Source organism: Diabrotica virgifera, chromosome 8 (genome assembly GCF_917563875.1).
Source record: "Diabrotica virgifera virgifera chromosome 8, PGI_DIABVI_V3a".
Lineage (NCBI taxonomy): Eukaryota > Metazoa > Arthropoda > Insecta > Coleoptera > Chrysomelidae > Diabrotica > Diabrotica virgifera.
This window is the reverse complement of record NC_065450.1, coordinates 73,542,072-73,567,080: the sequence shown is the minus strand read 5'-3', so window position 1 is coordinate 73,567,080 and position 25,009 is coordinate 73,542,072. Positions and strand designations below refer to the sequence as shown.

The 25,009-nt window shown below is 33.6% G+C and overlaps 2 protein-coding genes across 3 annotated transcripts in view; one reads left to right on the top strand and one right to left on the bottom strand.

Moving 5' to 3' along the window:
- Window positions 1–7,707, bottom strand: part of LOC126889776 (E3 ubiquitin-protein ligase TRIM37-like) — a 68,734-nt gene extending 61,027 nt beyond the window's left edge. Inside the window, exons 1-2 of one of the 2 annotated variants that reach the window (XM_050658365.1) lie at window positions 7,438–7,707; window positions 3,995–4,291 (exon numbers count right to left, since the gene is read on the bottom strand). In XM_050658365.1, coding sequence (XP_050514322.1) covers window positions 3,995–4,291; window positions 7,438–7,610 — 470 coding nt within the window. In that variant the 5' untranslated portion in view covers window positions 7,611–7,707. The remainder of the gene's footprint in view (window positions 1–3,994; window positions 4,292–7,437) is intronic. The other variant, XM_050658366.1, reaches the window with a different exon arrangement.
- LOC126889777 (tRNA N6-adenosine threonylcarbamoyltransferase, mitochondrial) overlaps window positions 1–24,347 on the top strand; it is a 96,689-nt gene extending 72,342 nt beyond the window's left edge. Inside the window, exons 3-7 of the mRNA XM_050658367.1 lie at window positions 8,260–8,516; window positions 12,723–12,930; window positions 16,232–16,380; window positions 20,120–20,265; window positions 24,140–24,347. Of these exons, the coding sequence (XP_050514324.1) occupies window positions 8,260–8,516; window positions 12,723–12,930; window positions 16,232–16,380; window positions 20,120–20,265; window positions 24,140–24,332 (953 nt within the window). The 3' untranslated portion in view covers window positions 24,333–24,347. The remainder of the gene's footprint in view (window positions 1–8,259; window positions 8,517–12,722; window positions 12,931–16,231; window positions 16,381–20,119; window positions 20,266–24,139) is intronic.
- Window positions 24,348–25,009: the final 662 nt, after the last annotated feature.

The following is a 25,009-nucleotide window of genomic DNA, read 5'->3' as shown; positions in this document are numbered from 1 at the left end:
TAGGAATTTATTCTGAACTCGTTCTAACTGATCAATGTACATATTATAATGAGGATACCAAATAATATTACAATATTCCAAAATGGACCGAACTAGAGAACAATACAAAATTTTAAAAGTAAATATTGAAAATTCCTGTGAGTTCCTCTGAACAAAGCCGAGCATCCTGTAAGCCCGCGACGTAATATCATTAATATGCCTATCAAACATTAGTCTCTGATCAAATGTAATTCCGAGGTCTCTAATTTGATTAACTTCCGTAACTGATACGCCCTTAAGTATGTATGTTCTATCTAACTGATGTTTAGTATTTCTAGAAAATGTAATTTTGTAACACTTTTTAAGATTCAAATACAAGGCATTGATGTCACACCAACGACAAAAAATATTTATGTCAGACTGAAGAGCATCCATATCCTAGGTATTTTTAATCGTTTTAAAGATTTTTATGTCATCAGCAAACAACAAAAATTCACTATTATTAATTACTGATGATATATCATTCACAAAAAGATTAAATAGAAGTGGGCCTAAGTGAGAACCTTGAGGAACACCCGAGGTAACACTAATGGCTTCAGAAACAAAATCACCATATTTCACTATTTGTGAACGATCTATTAAATAACTCCTAATTCAACCCAATAAATCATCTCCAATTCCATATCCACGAAGTTTAGCAATTATTATTTCATGATTCACCCTGTCAAATGCTTTGGCAAAATCAGCATATATGGAGTCAACTTGGTTACCCGATTCCAAAGAATCAACGATAAAGTTTGAATACAAAATAATATTTGTACAAGTAGACTTTTTCTGACTGAAACCATGTTGTTGACCGACAATCAAATTTTTACAGTCGTAGGTTAACATCTGATTAACAAAAAAATCAAGCAAATTTGGTAGTTCAGACTGCAAACAAACCGCCCTGTAATTTTCAACATTATTATTTTTACCAGATTTAAAAATGGGCCTTAAAAAACTTACTTTCCAAAAATCAGGAAATGTAGAAGAAGTTAATGACATATTGAATAATAACTGAATAAGTTTTGCAAGAGTGAATAAACATTTTTTAATAAAATACATTGGTATGCCATCCGGACCCGCTGTCTGTTTCCACGGATTATTCTGTATCTTATCAATAATATCCTTAACACTAACTAAATAAGTATTAACATCAACATTATTTTCGTACTTAAAATCAGGAACCTGATTTATTTTTTCTTTGTTATAGACAGTCGAAAAGAACCCAGCAAATAAATTAACAATATCTAAACCATTTTCACTAGTTTCATTACCTTAGCACATACTCGATGGTACAACATGAGAGTTGCGTTTATTATTGATGTATTTCCAGAAAGAACAAGAATTTTGAAAAATGTTAGCCTCAATTTCTATTACATAACGCCTTTGTAAATACTTGCTAAGCTCTTTACACTGTTCCCTGAGACCGGAAAAAAGAAGATAGCTCTCATCATCGCCCGTCAGCTTAAATTTTTTATGTGCTTTTTTCTTCTCATATATTAAATGTTTTAACTCTGATGTAAACCATTTGGGATAAGTGGATGTTTTAAATTTTTTTTGTGGTATAAACAACTCGATTAAATAAAATAAAATATCATAAAATTCTTTAACCATGTCATTAATGCTTCTGTTAAGAAATAATAAATTCCAGTCAACTTCTGCTAAATAATAATTTAAAGCAACATAATCCCCATTTTTAAAGTCAAAAAAGTATTCTTCATAATTAAGAACAGATTCATTTAAATCAACAATTACGTCAAAATTGACAGGTGTATGATGAAATCCCTCCTCAAACAACGGATCCAGAGGTACAGAAACAAATATATCAGGAATGCTAGAAAAAATTAAATCAAGAAAAACATTTCGCAACATAGCAATTGGTTTGTTGTTTTTAGCCAACAAGAACCGTATTATCGCACCTCACAACTGGCGGGGTTTTCGACAGTGGCACACACTTCCAACAGCTGTTGTAAAATAACTAGAAGAGACAGTGACTTCTCGCTAGCACGGCTGGACAGCTACTGAACGGAGGAACGCCACGATGCTAATACGGCCGCGCTAGCCCCGCCCCTAGCGGCTACAGAACAAGACGTAACGAAGTTTCTGGATAGTAGCCAGTAAATGAACGGGAAATTCGGCGATACTGTGTAATTTTCAGGGGCAACTCCGAATTGCATGAAAATTTGGATTTTATACTTACCTTCCACTTCAAAGTTGAAATTGTGCCGTTGCTTGCTTTTACTTGGGGGGGGGGGTGACAGTCACCCCTTCTCGGGGGTGAAAAAACATACGTTCAAGATAAGACCGGAAATCGATAAATTGACTGATTTTAAGCAACTTTTGTTCTATAGAGTTTTTTACGTAAGTCAATACTTTTCGAGTTATTTGCCATTGAAAATGTTGATTTTTCGACAAAAAAACTACGTTTTCAGACGGTTTTTCGCAAATAACTCAAAAAGTAAATCTTTTATCGAAAAAAATATCCTTAGCAAAAGTGTAGCTTATAAAAAAACCCAAAATATGGTGTATCAGTAAAGTCTATCAATCAAATAAAAACAAAGTTGTAGCTCATGAAAAATACGTTCTTATTCGTCTAATTCCAAATCGAATATTTCAAGGTGAGATCACCGAAAAATTAAGCACTTTTCGGGAAAAACCCATTTAAACTTTTTTAAAGTGTTTATAAAAAGCTTTCTTTTAGTTGTTAACAAAAGTTTTAGCATTAAAAACAAGCGAGTTACGCTCAAAATAAAGTTGACCCTCTTTTTTTTTGTAAAAAATCATGAAAGTCTCGCTGTGTTTAGCTCCCCAAATGAAATTAATCGCTACCGCTTTACAAACAATTCACTTACCTATCTATTTTTTATATGATCTGTCAGTCTCACCGGTTTAAAGTGTTTATTTTTGAAAGGGTTATAATTGAGAAAGCTTGAATGGGTCACTAATCACGAGTGTATGCAAATTTTGAACAGCCATATCTTAACCAATTTTTGTCTTACGGAGAAACAAAATAAAACTAGCATATTTTTAATAGCAAAACCTACATTTTTTTACTCTTTAAGATTTTTCTTATCACTAATGCTTTTTTAGTTATTTTGAAAAAATTAAATTTTTCAAAAATTTTTAGAAATTTTTTTTTACTATAAAACCAAATGTTTTCAAAAATAAGCACTTCAAACCAATCAAACTTACAGATCATATAAACAATACACATACAGTTAAAATAGAGGTTAAAGCCAAACGATTAATTTCATTTAGGCTGCTAAATAGAGGGAGGTTTTCACGATTTTTTTTACCAAAAAAAAGGGGCCAACTTTTTTTCAGTGTAACTCGTTTATTTTTGATACTGTAAACTTTTGTAAAAAACAAATTATAAGCTTTTTTTCGATACTTTAAAAGTGTTAATAAGGTTTTCTCGAAAAACGCTTCTTTCTTTGGTGATTTCGCGTTGAATTATTCGATTTGGAATTAGACGAATAAGAACGTATTTTTCATGAGCTACAACTTTGCTTCTACTCAATTTGTAGATTTTACTTGTACACCGTTTTTTTCGTTTTATTATAGGCTACACTTTTACTAAAAATATTTTTTCGATAAAGTATTTACTTTTTGAGTTATTTGAGAAAAACGGTCTGAAAACGTAGTTTTTTTGTCGAAAAATCAACATTTTAAATCGCGAATAACTCGAAAAGTATTGACTTACGTAAAAAACTTTATAGAACAAAAGGTGCTTAAATTAAGTTAATTTATCCATTTCCGGCCTTATTTTAAACACGCGTTTTTCACTCCCCGAGAAGGGGTAAATGTCGCCCCCCAAGTAAAAGCAACCAACGGCACAAATTCAACTTTGAAGTGGAGGGTAAGTAGTACCTAAATCCAAATTTTCATACAATTCGGAGTTGCCCCTGGAAATTACACTCCAAACAAAAACGGTCATTCATTGGGCTATAGCCCTCGTAATTAATAATCTTACCGACGTCTAAGCTGCACTACTTCGTCCTTAATCTGTGATACATGCTGATCATATACTTCATTTAGTGGTTTGAAGGTATGTCCCGAATGTGTACCACCCCAAAGAGCGCATTGGTGGCAAATACTACAACGACAAGTCCAACAGTAAACAGACAGTTTTTCTAAATGTGTATTGCATTTGTCTCTTTCAGTTTCGGTTTCTTTGGTCAAGCCCGTGACAGATTGGAGACAATCCAATTGTTGAGTAACTTCCTCCACCCATCGACAATTGACCAGTTCATGAAGATGTAGGGATGCCCTAAAATATATAAGTATTGTACAGGGTGAGGCATTTATTTATAAAACTGGTTGCTATCCCCAACAGTAGTTGCGGTTTACCTTAATTCCCTTACCCAAGAAAGCAACGCAAAAAGATATGAGGACCACAGACTCATTAGACCGGTGAGTCACACTTCAAATATATTCTTAAAAATACTACATCAAAGATTATACAAAAAATGTGAATGGGACATCAGTGATTCTCAGTTCAGGTTTAGGCAATGTTTAGGAACAAGAGAAGCAATAGTAGCAACATAGGTGCTGGTCCAAAATTGTTACGATCAAAGCAAGGACGTGTTTGATCGTGTCCCAACACCACAAGTAAGATCAGATCCTCAAAAATTTTGATATAGAATAAAAAGACATAAGATGCATTGAAAACTTGTACTGGTATCAAACGCTACAATTAAAAAGAGACAATTCTACAGTGGCGGCTCGTGAGTTTTACAATAGGGGAGGCTCTAACTATAAAAAATCTAGACAAATTTGCACTAGCAAAGAAGTGCACCAAAAAAAGTAATTTAAGGCTCCATTTGTTTTTGACCATTTTTATTTACATTTCACCTTACGGGGACCCTCCCTCTTACCGCATGCTTGCATTGATAACTGAGATGTAGAATAGCTTTTGTAACTAATAATAATATTATTGTTACTAAAAGAACTTTATCAAAACAGGATTAAATCTAAAATTAACGAAATTTTTCGAATTTTGAGTCATAATTACCCCACAACGATAGAAGTTCCTTGTAATTGCCGCGATTAATGGAATAATCATCACTTTCATCGTGTCTGCGAAAAGCCAAATATAGTGTTATATCGATAACCCTTTTTAAATTCATCCTATTCTCCAAAACCTGATTATTGTAAGTAATTATGGCCTCTTTTTGAGGTGTATCTAAAGCAGTTAAATACTATATTTTGTTTAGCAAAAGTTTTAATTTACACAAAAAACTTTTTCCCTCTTAATAGACCCGGTTAACCAGTCCCATTTATTATACCAGTTAATATTAAATGCACGATTTTGACGATTACCTGAGGATTTAATAATAGTTAAATTTGGCTGTGGTCTTTCTAAGGTTTTAATAATATAAGCTTTATTATAATATACTTAAAGTATTAAAATTATTCATTTATACAGGGTGTCCAGAAACTCTACCGACAAACGAAGACAGGAGATTCCTCAGATAATTTTAAGACAATTTAACCCAATTCACCTAGTCCGAAAATGCTTCCTAAGGGAGCTAGAGCTCTTTGAAGATGGCGCCATGTAATTAGTTTTTCTTAAATACCTCCAGAAGATTCTATTTAGAAAAACGAAAATTGGTATGCTAATTTACTTTCCAGAAATGAATCGATTCCATCCATTGCGAATTTCTAGTACCGGTCATAGGCGTCCGTTTTGGGTAGGGCAACGGTTATTTTATCGCATAACTTTTTTGTCTTCAACTTTTAAGCATTTTTGATACTGGATTATTAAATTGTGAGGTATTCTAGTACTAAAAGGTACTCTTACTTTAAGTCGGTAGGACATACCGTTTTCTAGAAAAATCGATTGGAAAGTTTTTAGATTTGGGAATTTGAAAAAAAAAATTGAAAAAAATTAAAAAAAAAACGATGTATTTTACCAACTTACAGCAAAAGTATCTTTTAGTACTCGAATATCTCATAATTGAATAATCTAGTGTCAAAAATACTTAAAAATTAAAGACAATAAAGTTATGCTATAAAATAACTGTTGAACTACCCAAAACGGACGCCTATGACCGGTACTAGAAATTCGCCATTAATGAAATTGATTAATCTCTGGAATATAAATAAATGTACCAGTTTTTATCTTTCTAAATAGTTTTTTTTCAATCTTTTTTTTAATTCGAAGAACGAAAAATTTTCAAATCGGTTTTTCTAGAAAACGGTGTATCCTATCGACTTAAAGTAAGAGTACCTTTTAGTACTAGAATACCTCACAATTTAATAATTCAAAGTCAAACATGCTTAAAAATTAAAGACAAAAAAGTTAGGCGATAAAATATCCGTTGCCCTACCCAAAACGGACGCCTATGACCAGTACTAGAAATTCGCAATGGATGGAATCGATTCATTTCTGGAAAGTAAATTAGCATACCAATTTTCGTTTTTCTAAATAGAAGCGTTCTGGAGGTATTTAAGAAAAACTAATTACATGACGCCATCTTCAAAGAGCTCTAGCTCCCTTAGGAAGCATTTTCGGACTAGGTGAATTGGGTTAAATTGTCTTAAAATTATCTGAGGAATCTCCTGGCTTCGTTTGTCGGTAGAGTTTCTGGACACCCTGTATACATTTTATATAAACAAACAGCGGCACAACAAAAGAACAAAGACAATCAAAACGAAGGATATAAACAGATTATAAGCTTTCGAAATGTGGCTTTGTCGCCTTATCCTCTAAAGATACCATGAACGGCTGAAGTCACAATTGTAGATGTCCTTAAAAGAATCAACCAAGAACGCCAACTTTTCGAAACCATAAAGAATGTATGCGTATGTACTTACTTCACATTATGCGAAATTAAAAATACCAGTTCCTCCAACTTATAATCGAGGGTAAAATTGAAGGCAAGAGAGGAATTGGACGCAAGAAAATGTCCTGGCTCCGAAACATCAGGCAATGGGGATAGGGATTAATGACATACAATCTCTGATACCTATTGCAAGAAACAGAGAGTTAATGGAAAATTTGATCGCTAACCAAGTTGCCTATTTAAGCAGAATTATGAAAATAGTTCTGCGTATCGGACGCTGTAGCGGTTGCGACATTAAGGATGTTACCAGAAAGTGGTTCCACGAGAATTTTCAGATTTATTGATTAGATCTGAGACTTCCCATTTCTCTCTAATAGATGTCGCTACCGCTACAGCGTCCAATACGCAGAACTATTTTCATAATTCTGCTTAAATAGGCAGCTTGGTTCATTTCGATTCAAAGGTATTCATGTAGCCCCACTAAAGAGGTCTAAAGCCCACTAAAGAGGGTCTAAGAGCCCACTAAAGAGGTCCGAAACGGACGTTTGGGGATGGTGGATCATCTCTGAACCGAAATTAAACATAGGCTGTTTTTAATTTTTAAGGATATTATTGATATTTAAATTACCTGCAGTGTGGGCATTGGGATCTTTGTTCAGTCAACCATCGTCTGATACATACGTAACAACATAGTTTAGAGCAGTGTGGACACAAGTGGGCATCTCGCAGTTTCTCCATACAAATGAAACACCGAAACACTTCAGTCAACGTAGATTCTGAGTTTGTATTAAAACATTCCATGATTTTGAGTGTTGTTCTTTGTGCAAAAAAGGTTTATTAGAAAAATATTTGTCAATGATTTGACGGAAGGAGATGACGTTTATATAAGAGTTAGTTTTATGTGATGTCAATCCTTCATGTTGGTTTTAATATGTTTAGTCTAAACCAGTGATTTCCAAAATGGTCTGCATTGACCCCCAGGAGTCTATGAAAACCTGCATGCAGTCTTCGTGGGCGAAAAAAAATCGGGGACATATGAAATGAAAGTGGGGGTCAATGGCAAGATCAGACAAAGTCAATTTCAGAAATGGCAAAAAACAGTGAATATAAAAAACTTGCAAAAATAAAATGTTATCCATTAATATAATTGATATCGTCGGTCTAAACGTGCTTTCTTTTTTCGTCATACATGGCCAGGTAAGGTATGGACCGCTATGTGCACCGCTAATATCAAGGACATCATTGGTCAATATTCACTTTTTAGTGGTCTAGCCATCTTTGTCTGCCATATGCGCGGGATCGCTTGGTATAGACCATCGATCGACTGCCCGCGCGGTACACTATTTTGCTCAGTATGCCTTGTCTATTCTTATTATGTCTATGGTAGCAACGGTCTCTCTTATCGAACCGCAAAACTTATTGAACAACCTAGTTTTTTTTTATTTTTCAGGATTACCACTGTCTCTTCTAATCGGTACCAAATATGGTAAGCATTTGTGCAGAAAGCATAACAAACCATTTATGCCAATTCATCACATGGAAGCTCACGCGCTCACCGCAAGGATGCACGACAAATCTATCGAATTTCCTTTTCTAGTTCTATTAATTAGTGGTGGACATTGCTTACTCGTAGTAGCAGAGTCAGTAGACAAATTCCTTCTATTAGGAGAAAGCATAGACGATGCTCCTGGTGAAGCCTTCGATAAAGTAAGCGCCAATTTATTATATATGTTACACTTCAAGTTTCCGCGGGAGCTAGGTATATGTGCTTTCTGTGTTTTTCCGGGTTTGCCTTCGCGTTGAATAATTTTGGGTTTTAGAAAAACCATTATTTTGACGACGTTTTGGCAATGTCTCACTTGCCATTGTCAAGTCAGGTAGTTTCGCTTCTCGCTGCTGCTTGAAGTAAACTGAATTTTTATTTGCAATAGGTCACTTATAAAGTCGATCGTGATGCACTTCATCCGCACGCGCGATTCCTGGCTCGTGTTATTGGCCCTGTATAGATTGGAGGACAGGAGAGGTGATACGCGTCGATGTCGCTGCCTGATTTATTTTGGTCTTCTTCTTCAGTACTGTTTTCCATGTTGTAGGAACCCTTTGAGCATAGTCTCTTTGGTTTAGACTGTTAAGACTTTTTCTATTTCTATCGATTCTCTGATTTCACGTTTTCTTTTGATTTCTATGTTAGCTAGCATCGTCGTTTGGTTCTGGTTTATTGTATGTACTGTATTAGCGACATGTTATGCAAAGGATGACGTTGTTTCTCTGCTTTCGATGGCATTTCGGTGTTCTTCTCGTCCAACATAATGGATTCTTCGGTTGGTCTGCCCGATGTACGACTTTTCACAATCCCCACATGGAATCTCATATACCCCTTGATATTCTGGTTTTTGCTGTTAGTAAAAAATAGTTTTTACCAGAGATTTTTCTGTCCGTGTTAAATATCGTTTCTATTTTGTGTTTTCTCAGCACTCTCCCTATTTTCTCTGTTGTACCCTTCATATATGGCAGAATGGTTTTGCAAAGCGGTTTTTGGTCTTCTGTTTGGGTACTTAATCCTTCTTCGAGCTCAAAACGCTCAAAGCTCAAAATGCTTGCAGTGTGGCCTTTGAGTTTGGCAATTTTTGTTTTGATATCCTCGACTTTTTATTTTTGATCTTACCCAATTGTATCTCTTTTTATCTGACAATAAATAGTATCTATCATTGCTCTTTTAGGCTAGGGTAATAAGACAAAAATATACCCTGTTCGTGACACTTCAGCAGCCAGGGTACTGAAGCGTTTTTTCGACAGGTAATACCTATAGGAACAAATTATAACTATTTCCTGCGTAGGATCTGGGGGCCATTTTTATTTATAAACAATTTACTGTCAAAAAATGGCATTTTCCCCTTTTTTTTCAAATCAACGGAAAACAGTGAAACTTATGATTTTTTTAGTACAAGTATCTTCGAGATTATGGAAAAAACTTTAAAATGACGTATTACAAAGTTTGATATACTCATTTATTGTTAATATAATTGCGAAACAAGGTCGGAATTGCAAAAAAAAATATTTTGTCAATAACTGTTGTAAAAATTAGTGTACAGCTTTGAAATTTTTGTCAAATGAGGCTTCTTTGGTGCTTAATATGTGATAAAAATTTCAAAGCGATTTATTCAAGTGTTTAAATTTTATTCAAATTGTTTATCCCTGAGAGCATTTTTTTTGCGATAACATAAGTCAGAAAAAATGACGTTAGAACCATTCCACAGGTGTCAAATGAAAGAGCATGAACTACATTTTTAACATGGTTTAAAAAAGTGAATAAAAAATGCATTTATTAGTAATAAATAATTATGCAAAAGTATCGTCAATTTTTCTTTATAAACTTTTTGAAAAACTTTTTCCAAAAAAATTACCTTTTTTACCCTGTTTTAAGTGCACAACTACCAAGCAATATTATCTATATCATAATTGATAAAAAATCGTAATAAATATGTATAATTTCTTATATAACAAAATAAAAAGTTTATAAGGAAAGATTTACGATACTTTTGCATAATTATTTATTACTAATAAATGCATTTTTATTCACTTTTTTTAAACCAAGTTGAAAATATAGCTCATGCTCTTTCATTTGACACCTGTGGAATGGTTCTAACGTCATTTTCTTCTGACTTATGTTATTGCAAAAAAATGCTCTCTGGGATAAACAATTTGAATAAAATTTAAACAATTGAATGAATCGCTTTGAAATTTTTATCACATATTAAGCACCAAAGAACCCTTATTTGACAAAAATTTCAAAGCTATACACTAATTTTTACAACAGTTATTGCGAAAATAATTTTTTGAAGTTATACTTCTTTACGGGCGTAATGACGGTGAAATTTTATATGGGAAAACCTAGCGACCGGGCGCATGCGCATTATAACTTTGTTCTGATTGGATGTTCAAATGACATGACAAAAATTATCCAATATGGCAGCTGTGGCACAGCTGTGGGACTGTGCATGGTTTGGTTATAATGTATGCTTGTTGCGTTTTAAAATTTGTAGGAAGAGAAACAACAAACAAAAAGTTAGTTAATGGTTATACTGCCTTTTTAAATAGTTTTCATATTATATTTTTGGACTTATTTACATAGAAGAGATGATTGTTGCATGACAATGTGAAAGCTCATCAAACTGTGCCTTCAAAGCTAAAGAATCTTTCACTGGTAAGTGTTTTATAAATAGTTGATCAAATTTTGTTATGATATTTGAACATAGCCACTTTGCACGACGCAGGTGATTGCGAAATTTATTAGTCGTTATACGGGCTCCGATACCTACCTTGAACCTACCAAAATACATAAGTAGTATGTAATACTTTTATTTTACACCTTAATATTCACCTAATATATTGTCTTCTTACTCTATGTTTTGTTGTATTTTTTCAATTCTAAATCATTTCAATTCAAAATCAAAATAATTTGATTTACATAAGTTAAAAATGTCAAAAGGTTAATCTGTTTAGTTAGACGATCTTCGCACATAATGACAAGCTGTCTCTGTGGCGAAGTTTTAATGCGGGTGGATACCAATACAACGCAAATACCAGCCGCGTGGTAAGTTGGTTCGAATCCCAATAGAAACTTTTATTTTTTTATTTTTTTTTTATACATTTTATGATTGTAAGTATATTTATTATATAATTTTATTTTCAGAAAATACGTATTTGGTTAAAAATTTTTCCGACAATTAATGTTCAGAAATCATTTGTGGCATTTTTAATGTGTTTTTTGGCACTGTTTTAATAAAAAATTTTGAGAAGTAGTAAGTATAAATTAATTAATATTTAAATAAAATATAAATAAAAAGTATATTAATTTCGTTTATAATCATATAATCATATAATAGAAGTATAACTTCTTACGTGCGTACAAAGTACACACACATTCTTTTTTTTGCAATTCCGACTTTTTTTCGCAATTATATTAACAATAAATGAGTACCTATATCAAATTTTGTAATACGTCATTTTAAAGCTTTTCCATAATCTCGAAGATATTTGTACAAAAAAAACCATAAGTTTTCCTGTTTTCCATTGATTTGAAAAAAAAGTGAAAAATGCCATTTTTTGACACTTAATTGCTTATAAATAAAAATGGCCGCCAGATCCTACGCAGGAAATCGTTACAATTTGCTCTTATAGGTATTACCTGTCGAAAAAACGCTTCAGTACCCTGGCTGTTCAAGTGTCATGGAAAAAACCATATTACCCTGAACTATTTCCATTGTCCTTTCTGTTGTGGCTAGTTTATTCATATTGGTCTTGGTTAGGGTCCATGTTTGACATCCATATGCCATGAAAGTAGGATACACTAGTTGAACAAGTATTGAGGTATTTTGCGGTTCTTAAGTATCCAACTAAGTTTACCAAATCCTGCCCATGCTAGTCTTGCTCTCCTACTTATTTCCGCACATTGGTTCTCTTTGTCAAGTTTCAGGATTTGGCCTAGGTTGATATATTCATGGACTTGTTCTATCTCGCTGCCATTTATAGTTATACGTTTGGGATCGTCTGTGTTTGGCATTATTTTTGTTTGTGTCATATTAATTTTTTGGTCGACGTATGGGGAGCTATCTGCGTGTTCCTCCATCATAATTTGTAGTTCTTCGAATGTGCTCGCTATAATCACGATGTCGTCAGTGAATTTGAGGTGTTTTACTTGTTGCCATTCCATATGTTCCTATTTTGTAGTTTTGAAGACGTCTTCCAGGGCTATGTAGATTAAAAAGTTTTGGTGATATTACGTCTCCTTGTCAATCTCCTCTCTTAATGGGGGTGGTCTTTGTATTTTCGTCTAGTTGAAATATCATTTAAGTTATAACTTGGAAATATTTTTGTCTGAATATCATTTAGAAAAATTCTAACAATTTTCAGATGGCAAGACGAATGAAATTAAAAAATATTCCCACATACTCAACCTTATCGGGGGGTCAAGCGATCGAATTAGCTGCTACCCATGCCGACAACCCTTTGGCGTATAAATTTACAATACCCCTATTAATGTACAAGAATTGTAATTTTAGTTTTTCTGGCATAAAAAATCAGCTACTTCTTCAATTGCAGCGAGAAGAAAAAGAAAAAGGTATGTAAAAGTTTATATAAACTTGTATCATTTGAACGACCTATCAGAAATGGTGGGCGCTAATGTGTAACATTCGAACTACCACAGAAAGTGGGGGGTTAATGTCTAACAATAAAACTTCAACTAACTATGGGAGCAGATTGTTTAAGCCCTTCGTCTAGCTCAGTCACTCAGATGTAAGTTCGTCTTATACATACATACATAATCAAAAACCTCTTATACCCGAAGGTGTCGAGGGGTACAAGCTCTCTTAAATTTTTTCTACAAATTTACGCCACACTTTTCTGTCTCTAGAAGCCTTAAACAATCGGCTCCCATAGGTAGTTGGAGTTTTATTGTTAGACATTAAAAGACCTTCAAAAGAACGTGACAATGTGGACAGGAGAATTAAAATCATACAACTTAGAGTAAACACCGAGAAAACTAAAGTGATGGTAGTAACAAAAAACAAAACAAAAATAAACATTAACATTGAAGGAAATAGAATCGAACAAATAGAAGTATTCAAGTATTTAGGGATAAGTTTGAATAATAAAGGGGCACAAAAAGACTAGATTGGTGCCAGAAAAACCCAGCAACTAGAATATATCATGCACTATACAAAAACTTCTTGAACAGAAAATAAATAACAACAAAAACAAAAATGATCGTATACCAAACAGTGTACTAACCTGTATTAACCTACGGGGCAGAAAACTGGGTACTAGACGAAAGACAAATAAAGCGACTGCAAGCAAGTGCAATGAAATACTTGAGGAAAGTGCTGGGTGTTAGAAGAACAGACAGAAGAAGAAAGGAATACATTAAAGAAGAACTAGGAACGAAATCACTAAAGGCTAAAGCAGAAGAAAAGAAACTGAAATGATGGGGACACATGATCAGAATGAACGAAACTAGACAGGTGAAGAATATATGGGAAGCGATAAAAATAGGGAAAACCGTAGAGGACGACCAAGAAAAACATAGAACATTAGCATAAACGAGAATCTCGAATAAAAGGGAAGACATGGAGTGAGGCGAAGGAACTAGCGTCTAGCTCAGTCACTCAGGTGTAACTTCGTCTTATCTTAATTGAAAACGTGAAGAATGTGTCTTGGAAGGGACAAATAAAATATGAAATTAACTAATCATATTTATTTTACATTATAAAATAAAATGAAATTTTATTATCAACAAGTAAAGCAAATTCTCTGAAGCTCATGCTATTATATAAACTGTTGACTTCGGGCAGTTCTATCGCTCTGTGAGGGTAGATGTTGGCCTCAGATGATGGTTTTTATATAACTGAATCTAGATGCTTGCCATGTTCTTCAGATAGTCATTGGACTTTTAAAAGCCAGTTGCAGGTTTAATTCATTGTTGGCATGCATAAACCTAGGATTAATAAGATTTTTTACATTTAGTGGAGTCACTGAAGGTGGATATGAGCTATTACCTCCGATTTCGTTGAACCTCCATCGATTTTCATGAAAATTGGTGAGTGGTTAGGAGAGGATATCTCAAGGAACAAAGGTGACATGGTACTAACTTGCGCTTTTACCCTGGGGGTGGATGCTACCCCTTCTCGGGGGTGAAAATTATTTTATTGAAAATAACCCCATAATTCGATAGAGGGACAAATTCTAAGCAAAATTTGTTATATAAAGTTATTAAAATAAATCAAAACTTATTGAGGTATTAAAAATCAAAGATTTTAATTTTTCTTTAGAAAAATGCATGGTTTTAACCGATTTTTCATCAATAACCCAAAAACTGTAAGTTTTTACAAAAAATTTATTATTATCAAAATTGAAGCTAATAAAAAATGAAATAAACCCCTTACTAGAAAAACCTTTTAATGTTAACTAAAAGTGAGTCATAGGTAATTGAATGTATATTTTTTTTCGGCGAGTAAAAAACCCTAAGTATTCAAGCTAAAATAACGGGAAATTGTTGCGTCAAAGTACTTAAAAATATCTATCAAATGAGCCCCCGAACATGTTGACAGCGTTAAAATTTATGCTCCAAAATTTTTTCAAAATTTATCTTTTAAAATTTTTTCCAAAAAATGTTATTTTTTTTATAACTCCGTTCGTGTTTACGATATCAGGTTTATCTAAAAACTGTTTGAACGTTAATTCCAAGTGATATTTAGGCACGTTAAACCTAATCTTTTAAACCCCTTACCTTTTTAAAAATAAAAGGTTAAATGGCCCCGGTTGCATGGTTCCCACAGCAAAATTTAATTTTTAAACGTTTCTATCTCGGTTATTTTTCACCCTATAGAAATAGTAAAACAGGTAAAATATTTGGTACAGAAAAAACTAAAATTTGGTTATATGTAATTGTTTACGTATATTGAGTATTTTTAGAGTTACTATCAAAAGAATATGAGAATTACAATAATTTTAAAAATTATGATTTTTTTAAATTATACCTTTTTTTCAAAAACATGCATTCTAAACCAGACAAAATTATCGAACACATTACTTATGCTAATATAAAGAAGTTCTTGTAAGGATTACTATAAATTTTAATTTTTGTGGAAATGGCGTATGTTTTATTTTTCACTTTTTCCTAAAAAATTCGAAATGGTTCTTTTATTTTCATCACAACTTTTTTGACGCTATTACCTTGTTCTAAAGCTCATTTGATAGGTATTCCGAAGTATTTTGACAAATGTTTAGCAGGAATATTTTATAAATTGCATCGATTTCCCGTTATTTAAGCTTGAATACTTAGATTTGAGTACTCGTCGAAAAAAAATACACATTCAATTGCCAATAACTCACTTTGAACTAACATTAGTTTAGTTCTTTATGTGAGTAATGTATTCAGTTTTTTATTATCTTCAATTTCAGTAATAATAACTTTTTTGTAAAAGCTTATAGTTTTTGATTTATACGTGAAAAACAGATTTAAAACATGCATTTTTTTACGAAAAAATAAAATTTTTGGTCTTTAATAACTCAAAAAGTGTTGATTTATTTTAATAACTTTATATAACAAATTTTTTTTTATAGTTTGTCCCTCTATCGACTTATGGTATTATTTTTAATAAAATAATTTTCACCCCCGAGGAGGGGTGGCATCCAACCCCAGAGTAAAAGCGCAAGTTTGCATCATGTCACCTTTGTTGCTTGAGGTATCCTCTGATTACTTACCAATTTTCATGAAAATCCATGGAGGTTCAACGAAATCGGAGGTGAAAACCTTCAGTTACTGCACTAATTCTATTTTCTATTATATTTATGTAGAGATGTGCTATTTTATTATATTTAAGTCGTTAAACTGTAATCACTTGTTTAATTGTACATTACAGAGGTTCCCGCTGATGGAATTATACCGGGCGTTGAAAACCTGTGTGCCAGTTTTCAGCTTGTCGTAACCAGGCACATCTGCCACAGAGTTCAGAGAGCGATGGAGTATGTTTCTAGAAAACAATTAATACCACCCGATAAACAAACTCTGGTAGGGAAAAGCTAAATATTTTTAACTACACTTTTCCACAAAATTAAGGCACCACCTTAAAAATGAGTCATTTTTGATGTCTCGAATTTCCTAAGCCTGTTGTTCGATTTTAGTGATATTTAATATGTTATAGCCTTATTTTTTTAACAATATCGCTGTAATAATATTGATGCTAGACAGATAAATTGTCATTATATACCGGGTGTACCAATCAAACTGTGTTTTTTTTCTCAAAGTTCGCAACACCCTGTGGAATATTCTAGCATTTACAAAATACTGAAATTAAAACCCAACTATAGCCTCGGGTTTTCTTAACATTCTCTTTTTTGATTATTTCGCGTATGTTGGATAATAAAAAAGTTGGTACTTTAACAACTAGCCCTGTTTTTCATCAATCTCTCTCTTCAATCCTGACCCCCCGGAGGGAGTGTAGTGGTCGACGTGATGTCGTGTATTGTCCGTCTCCAAAGATCTCTGTCTCTGGCCATTTCTTTTAATTCATGCATAGGTCTTTTGCATATTCCTGTAATCTGATGGATCCATCTTGTTGGGGATCTTCCTCGTGATCTTCGGCCTTCCACCTTTCCTTGTATAATGAGTCTTTCCATGTTTTCTGTGTTGGCTCTCATAACATATCCAAAGTATTTTAATTGTTGGAGATGGACTTTACTGGAGAGCCGTTGGCTAACTTTTAGCTCTCTTAAAATCGAATTATTTGTTCTACGGTCGGTCCAAGGAATTCGTAGCATTCGTCTCCAACAGAACATTTCAGTGGCGTCTATCTTTCTTCTTTCCGAATTTCTCAGGGTCCAAGATTCACATCCGTAAGTCAGTATTGGGAATATTAAGCAGTTGATCAACCTCATCTTTAACGTTCTTGAAATTTGACAAACCTTCCATATTGTGGTTATTCTTGCTGTGGCGACTTTTGCTAGATCACATCTACGTTTTATTTCTTCCTGTAGTGACCCTGTGTTTGTGATTAATGATCCCAGATATAAGTATGAGCTCACAACCTCAAACCGATCAATTGTGGTTATGATTGTTATGTAGTCTATCCACTATCATGATCTTTGTCTTTGATATGTTTAATTGGAGACCAAATATTTGACTTTCATTTTCAACCAGTCGTATAAGATCAATCAGCTCTGCTTGACTATTTGCAAGAAGGGCTGTGTCATCTGCGAAACGTAGGTTGTTTATTTTATGACCATTAATTGAGATGCCTTTTTCCCATCCTTCAAGTGATCTTCTCATAATATGCTCTCCATATATGTTGAATAATTGTGGAGAGAGTATACATCCCTGTCTGACACCCCGTTCTGGATGAAATTCGTTTGAAAGTGTGGCAAGCACTTTAACTGATCCAGTAGTGTGTTCGTATAGTTCAGTTGTGTGTGTGTGTGTTTGAGCATTATTGGCTTCGGAGTCAATGTCCATTCGCCATCTTACCTTTTTTGGGATTAACTGTATTATTTATGCGGAAGCTCTAAGGAGTGCTTCCTGCTTTCTACTGATTTGTTCAGGTATGTATCCAATCACAATCCTGCTCCAATTTTACAAAGAACTATTTTATATATCTATATCTAATTTTCAACGATTTTTGTTTTTATTTGGAATTATTTCTTTTCATTGTGATTTTTTTTATCATTTTTTTTACTTAATTTTTTTATTATTTTTTTTTTATTTTTTTTTGTATATATTTTTTTTGATATTTTTTTTTATTTTTCATTGTCTTTTTTTTTCAATATAATTTGGGATATTAGACTAGGACACAATTTGACGCTCAGGGGTCGATCAGAGCATTTAGACGAGACAGGTGGACCTCGGATAGGCATAGGGCTTAACACGAAAGGAAAAAAAACATAGGTTATAAACTTAATCTAATACATAAAATATGTTTGTACAAAATTTGATAAACATTGCAATCTTCTGCTCTTAATAGTTGAGTTAGGTTATATGGTCTGTTGATTTTGGGTATTTTGGCCATTTCTTCATTTAATAATTTAACCTTGTTTATTATTCTAGAACAGCCTAGGATCATGTGCTCCGCTGTACCTTCTTCTCCACATGAACAATTAGGAGAATCACTCAATTTTATTTTATATTTGTACTGGGGAGTTAAAACATGGTTGAACCTTAACCTGCACAAAACAGAGAAAAACCGCTTGCTTCCCGACAGTCTTGAGAACCAAGACTGGCCAGGAGGCTTGGTGACTATGTTTTTATAAAATTTTCCCTTTGGGCTGTTACTATACATTTCTCTCCATTCGGCTAGTATTATGGGTTTTACGTGGCAGGCAATTTCACTGTGGGGACATTTATAACTTAAAAGCTCTCCAGTTCTACTTCCTTTCTTAGCATCTTCGTCCACTTCTTCATTCTCTTTTATTCCACAATGTCCTTTAATCCAAACTAATGATACATTGATTTTTTTTGTTTGTAATTCATGAAGTTTAATAATTATATTAGTCAAAACATAATTACTATTGACTTGGTGGATATTTTTTATTTTCATAATAGCACTTTAACTATCAGAACAAATTGCAAATGATTCTGCTGTAATTTTCATATTACTTATATACAGGATATAGTTCAGTTATAAGCGAAATAAGGTGTTGGGGTACGCCCACTTCTTTTAGAATTTGCCATAAGTGTCTCCACTTGACCCTGTCGAATGCAGGGTTTTTCATCAATACAGGGTGTTTTTAAATAAGTATGATAAACTCTAAGGGTTTGAAAAAATAATTACAGTTTGCTTTATAAACGTATGTCCGCAAATGCTTCATTTCTGAGATAAGGGGTGTTAAAATTTTTCTTACAAACTGACGATTTATTTATCGCTCTAAAACCCGTTGAGATTAGTTTTAAAAGGTAGTTATTGTGCATTTTTTTAAATACAATTGGCACCATTGGCGCGCATCGCCAATAGTGAATATTAAATTCTTAATTGTATGTCAAAATATATGCGCAATAACTAGGCACCTCTTAAAACCCACCAAATTTCATTTGCATATCTCAACCGGTTTTAGAGCAATAAATAAATCGTCATTTTGTAAGAAAAATTTCAACACCCCATATCTCCGAAACGAAGCATTTGCGGACATAAGTTTATAAAGCAAACCATCATTAAAAAAAAAATGAATAACCATTCACACTTTTCATTCTGGTGGGATATGTTATGTGCCATTAGAGTGAAAACTTAGTCTTTTTTTCAAACCATCATTATTTTTTCATGCAGAGTGCAGTATTTGTCATACTTATTTAAAAACACCCTGTATTGATGACAAACATGGCTAGTGGTTAAAGTACCTAAGTTTTTTATTATTTAACACAAGCGAATGAATCAAAAAACAGAATGTTAAGAAAACCTAATGCAATAGTTGGGTTTTAATTTCAGTATTTTATAAATGCTAAAATATTCCACAGGGTGTTGCGAACTTTGGGAAAAAAACACAGTTTGATTGGTACACCCGGTATACAATGACAATTTACTTGTCTAGCAACAATATTGTTGTTAAAGAATAAGGCTATAACATATTAAAAAAATCACTTAAATCGGACAACAGGTTTACGAAAATCGAGACATAAAAAATGAGCCTTTTTTAAGGTGTGCGTTAATTTCTTGAAGAAGTGCATAATACATAATATTATACATTTTAAAGTAGATGGCTGTTGTAGGATAGTTCATTCTCTTACATGAAATTAATTTAACACATTCATTAAAACAATGTTTTAGGTAGTATCAGGTGGGGCTGCCTGTAATAATTTTATTGCAAAAGGATTATCTATGGTATGCGACGAAATAGGTTACAAACTCGTGAGGCCACCACCAAAACTCTGTACAGATAATGGCGTCATGATAGCTTGGAACGGCGTTGAAAGGTTTGTTTCTATTAAATTAAGTAAATGTTGGACACTTCAAACAGTTATACTTCTTTCCGCTGATCTTGGCACTTTTACAGCAGAACTAACTACATAAACAAAGCCTCTCCAGTGTCTAATCTTTCTTGAAATCCCTTTTGTAATTCGCTCATGTCTTGTTCGCATCTGCTAGGTATTCCATTCATCCGTCTTATTCGTACAACCCATTTCGAGCCCTGGTCTCCCTCGGCAAACCTCTTCATTAGTTACGGTCTGTAGCCATTCTCCCACGTATTCGATTATGTAGAAGATTTTGCAGGATTTGGCAGGATTTAGCAAACTTAGTTTTACCATTGAAGCATTTTATGAAGATCTGACAATGGCCATGGAAGAACGTAAAACGAGAATAACACTAATTATCGGAGATTTCAATGCAAAATTAGGAATAAAGCAGGGTGAAGAAGAAACAAGGATAGGAAATTTCGGATATGGGTCAAGAAATAATAGAGGAGATACCTTAATGAACTATCTGGAAGAGAGGAAACTATATGCTATAAACTCGTTCTTCAATAAGAAACCTCAACGAAAATGGACATGGATCAGTCCTAACGGTCAAGTAAAAAATGAAATAGACTACATACTTTCATCGGAAAAGTCTGTTGTACAAGACGTAACCGTTCTTAACCATTTTACAACTGGTATTGACCATAGATTAGTTAGAGCGAACCTAAGCATTAATGGGCAACTTGAAATGAAAAAGAGAACACAAAATTTACGAAATTTAGATATGGAAAAATTAAGGGAAAATAAACAAGAGTATAAAGAGAAAATAAAAAACATCATGCCCGATAAAAATCAACTCGTAAATAAAGGAGTCGACGAAATCAATAACATTCTAACACAAACATTACTGACAGCCGGGAAAGAAGTGGCACCCATGAGACAGAAAAGACAAGAATGGATCTCACATGAAATAAAAACATTAATGGAAAAACGGAGAACACTAGCTCAACAAAACAAGAGAGCAACAGCAGAGTATTCGAAGATAAACAAAAGCATCAAGAAAAAGATGAAAGAAGAGAAAAGAAAGAAACAAGAACAAGTTGAAAAAATAATTCAACAAAACAAGAATATGAAGTGCTTACGACCTAAACTGGGAAAAACAGAAATAAATGCCATCAAAAATACTCAGGGAGAAGAGACCAACGACATGCATGAAATATTAGCAATAACACATCAATATTACTTAGACTTATATCAAGAAAAGCAACCACCGACACAAGAAACTCTTCAAAAATTGAAAACTAAAATAAAAAATGCTAACTCTGACCTACAACCAGAGATTAGCAAATCAGAAATAAAGAAAGCCCTGAGAGAAATGAAAAATAATAAATCACCAGGAAGAGACGGTATTACAGTGGAGATGATTAAAAATGGCGGAAAGATAAGGGATGTCTTATATATATTATTGAACAAAATACTAAGTACACGAAACATACCCAGTAATTGGAATGAAGCAATCACCCTATTATTGTTTAAAAAAGGAGACAAAAAAGATCTGAAAAATTATATACCGATTACCTTGCTTAATGTTATGTATAAATTGTTAACTAAAATATTAACCAACAGGCTAACTCCTAAATTCGACAATTATCAGACAAAAGAACAGGCAGGATTCAGAAAAGGCTACAGTACATGTGATCACCTACTGACAATGAAGTTACTTATTGAGAAAATAAATGAATACCAAATACCGATATATATGGCATTTATAGATTTTGAAAAGGCATTCGACTCCATAGAACACTGGGCAGTGAAACAATCACTACACAGTAGCAGAGTAGATTACAGGTATACTATACAGAACTAATCTCTAATATATACAGTAAGGCCACAACTACGATCCAACTTGAACAGAATACACACCCCATACCTATCAAAAGGGGCGTTAGACAGGGAGATACGATTTCGCCGAAACTCTTCAACCAAGCACTAGAAGACATTTTCAAGAGATTACAATGGGAAGAATATGGAATCATCATTAACGGCCAATACTTAAATCACCTAAGATACGCTGACGATATTGTCCTTATCGCTACAGACAAGGAACAACTACAAATAATGATACAACAACTAGACCAAGAAGCCAGTAAAGTTGGATTAAATATGAATTACAGCAAAACAAAAGTGATAACAAATCAAGAAGATGAGTTAAGAATCGTAGTTAAACAAAACCAAATAGAGGAAGTGAATGAATACATATACTTGGGACAAATAATAAAATTGAATAGAGACAACCAAACAGCAGAAATAAAGATACGAACGAAGCTAGCGTGGGCCTCGTTTGGTAAGCTCAGCTTCATATTGAAGAATAAAGAATACCCTCAATATCTAAAAACGAAAATCTACGACCAATGTATTCTTCTGGTCCTTACATATGGATGTCAAACATGGACGTTCACAAAAGCGAATATGGACAGAATTGCGAAAACACAAAGAGCAATGGAAAGACAAATGATCAACGTAAGACTGTCAGATAGAAAAAGGAATTCTTGGGTAAGAAATATCACAAAAGTTAAAGATGCTACTCGTCAAACAGCTAAACTAAAATGGAAATTCGCCGGTCATACGATTAGACAAAAAGACGAAAGATGGAATAAAATTATTACAGAGTGGAGACCATGGACATATAAACGAAAGAGAGGGAGACCACAGATGAGATGGGTAGATGACCTAAAACACCAAGCCGGCTCAAAATGGATGCACATGGCTCAGGATAGAGAAAGATGGAGGAGCGAAGGGGAGGCCTATGTCCAATATTGGATGTCGCAAGGCTAATAGATAGTTTTACCATTATTTATTCCTTTCAGAACCTTCTCTATTTCTGACGTCATTACACTTGGCCTCATTTCTGTCTGATGTTTACGAAAAGAGCGATTTCTGTGGTCAAAAAATCGGAAATATAGTTTGTCCTTAGTTACATAGTTACATCCAATCGTTTGTTAATTGTTCTTTTTCGCCTGTTCTATTACTTTCTTCTTCTTCTTTAAGTACCTTGCCCATATTTTAGGCGTGGGTAGACTCCATGACAATTGGCCGATATCGTTATCGATCTTGCGCAGCATGTAATAATTCATCTGCTGATAATCCAGTCCATTGACGAAGGTTTCGGAACCATGAATATTTCTTCCTACCAATTCCTCTTTTTCCGTCGATCTTTCCGTTGAGTATTAACTGCAATATCCTGTATCTGCTACCCCTCATTATATGCCCCAGATATTCAAGTTTTTTCTTTTTTATCATCTTCATTAGGTCACCTTCGCCTTGACCTACTCTCTTTAAGACTTCTCTGTTCGAAATGCGTTGAACCCAATATATTCTGAGCATTCTACGATATGACCACATCTCGAAGGCTTCTAATTTGTTCTTCATGTTATCCTTTATGATCCAAGTTTCACATTCATATATTAATACAGGATACACATAACATTTTAGAAGCTTGCTTCTTAGTTGTAAGTTCAGCTGAGAATTGCTCAGAATAGATCTAAGTTTCATATATGCTTGTCTTATAATTTATATACGAGTTTTAATTTCTTCATCTCGTTTATCCAACATCCTAGGTATTTAAAATGGTTAACTTTTGTTATCGGTTCATTATAGACAATTAGTTGCCTAGGGTCGACGTCTTGTTTGCTAACCACAAGTAACTTTGTCTTTGTTGTATTTATGCCAAGTCCGTTATTGCGTGAGTCTGTAGTGACTCGATCTATAAAGAATTGAAGATCTTCGATACTTTCATCCATGATCGAGGTGTTCACTGCATATCTGATGTTCTATTACTTTATGTGCAATAAAATGTAGATCTCATATATTGAATTTGACATTATTTTTGTAGGTGGAAAGAAAATATAGGCGTATATACAAATTTTGAACATATTGACATTGAGAAGTCTGCACCATTAGGAGAAAGCTTGATAGAAGATGTAGACCGTGAACAAATCAGTTGCAAATGGGTTAAATTAACAAAATTAAATTATCCACAAGTACCAAATGTAGAACAAATTGTTGAAAGTAAAGTTGTGCAATAAATTGTCTTTTGATTTTTTGTTTGTTTTGGTTTGGCTACTAATAATTAGGCTTTGGTTACTAATACTCAAAGAAGTAGTCAATATTAAGAACATACCAATACATAAAATAATAGACATAATAAGGAGAGACAAGGCATACTAAGAAAAATAGCGTAACGCGCGGCAGTCGATTGGTGGTCTACCTATCTCTTTTTACCGAATGATCCCGCGCATGTGACAGACAAAGATGGCTAGACCACTCAAAGAGAATATAGGCCAATGACGTCCTTAATATTGGCGTTACACCTCGATGCACACAGCGGCCCATACCTTACCTAATCTATTTTTATTATGTCTATGGTTGGAATGCCCTATTGCAAGTAAAAATTACTGAAGCTTGGGACACAATTTCCCCAGAGTACACTAGAAAGTTGATTGAACTAATGCGTACCCTAGAGGCTTAGACGTAAGCTTTAGTAAGTGATAGTGAAGGGGGCCTATAAAATATTAGCAATCAGTTTTCCATGAGTCGAGTTTGTTTTCTTTATTAATTCTCTTGTTTTAAAGTTTAACTGTGACATCAAAATCAGACGTTCTTTAACTATGGTATATTTGAAACCTAAAAAATAACATTCTATTTTAGAAGACTATTATAGTAGTAATTTAGTTTCAGTATGTAATTGTTTTTATAAATATTG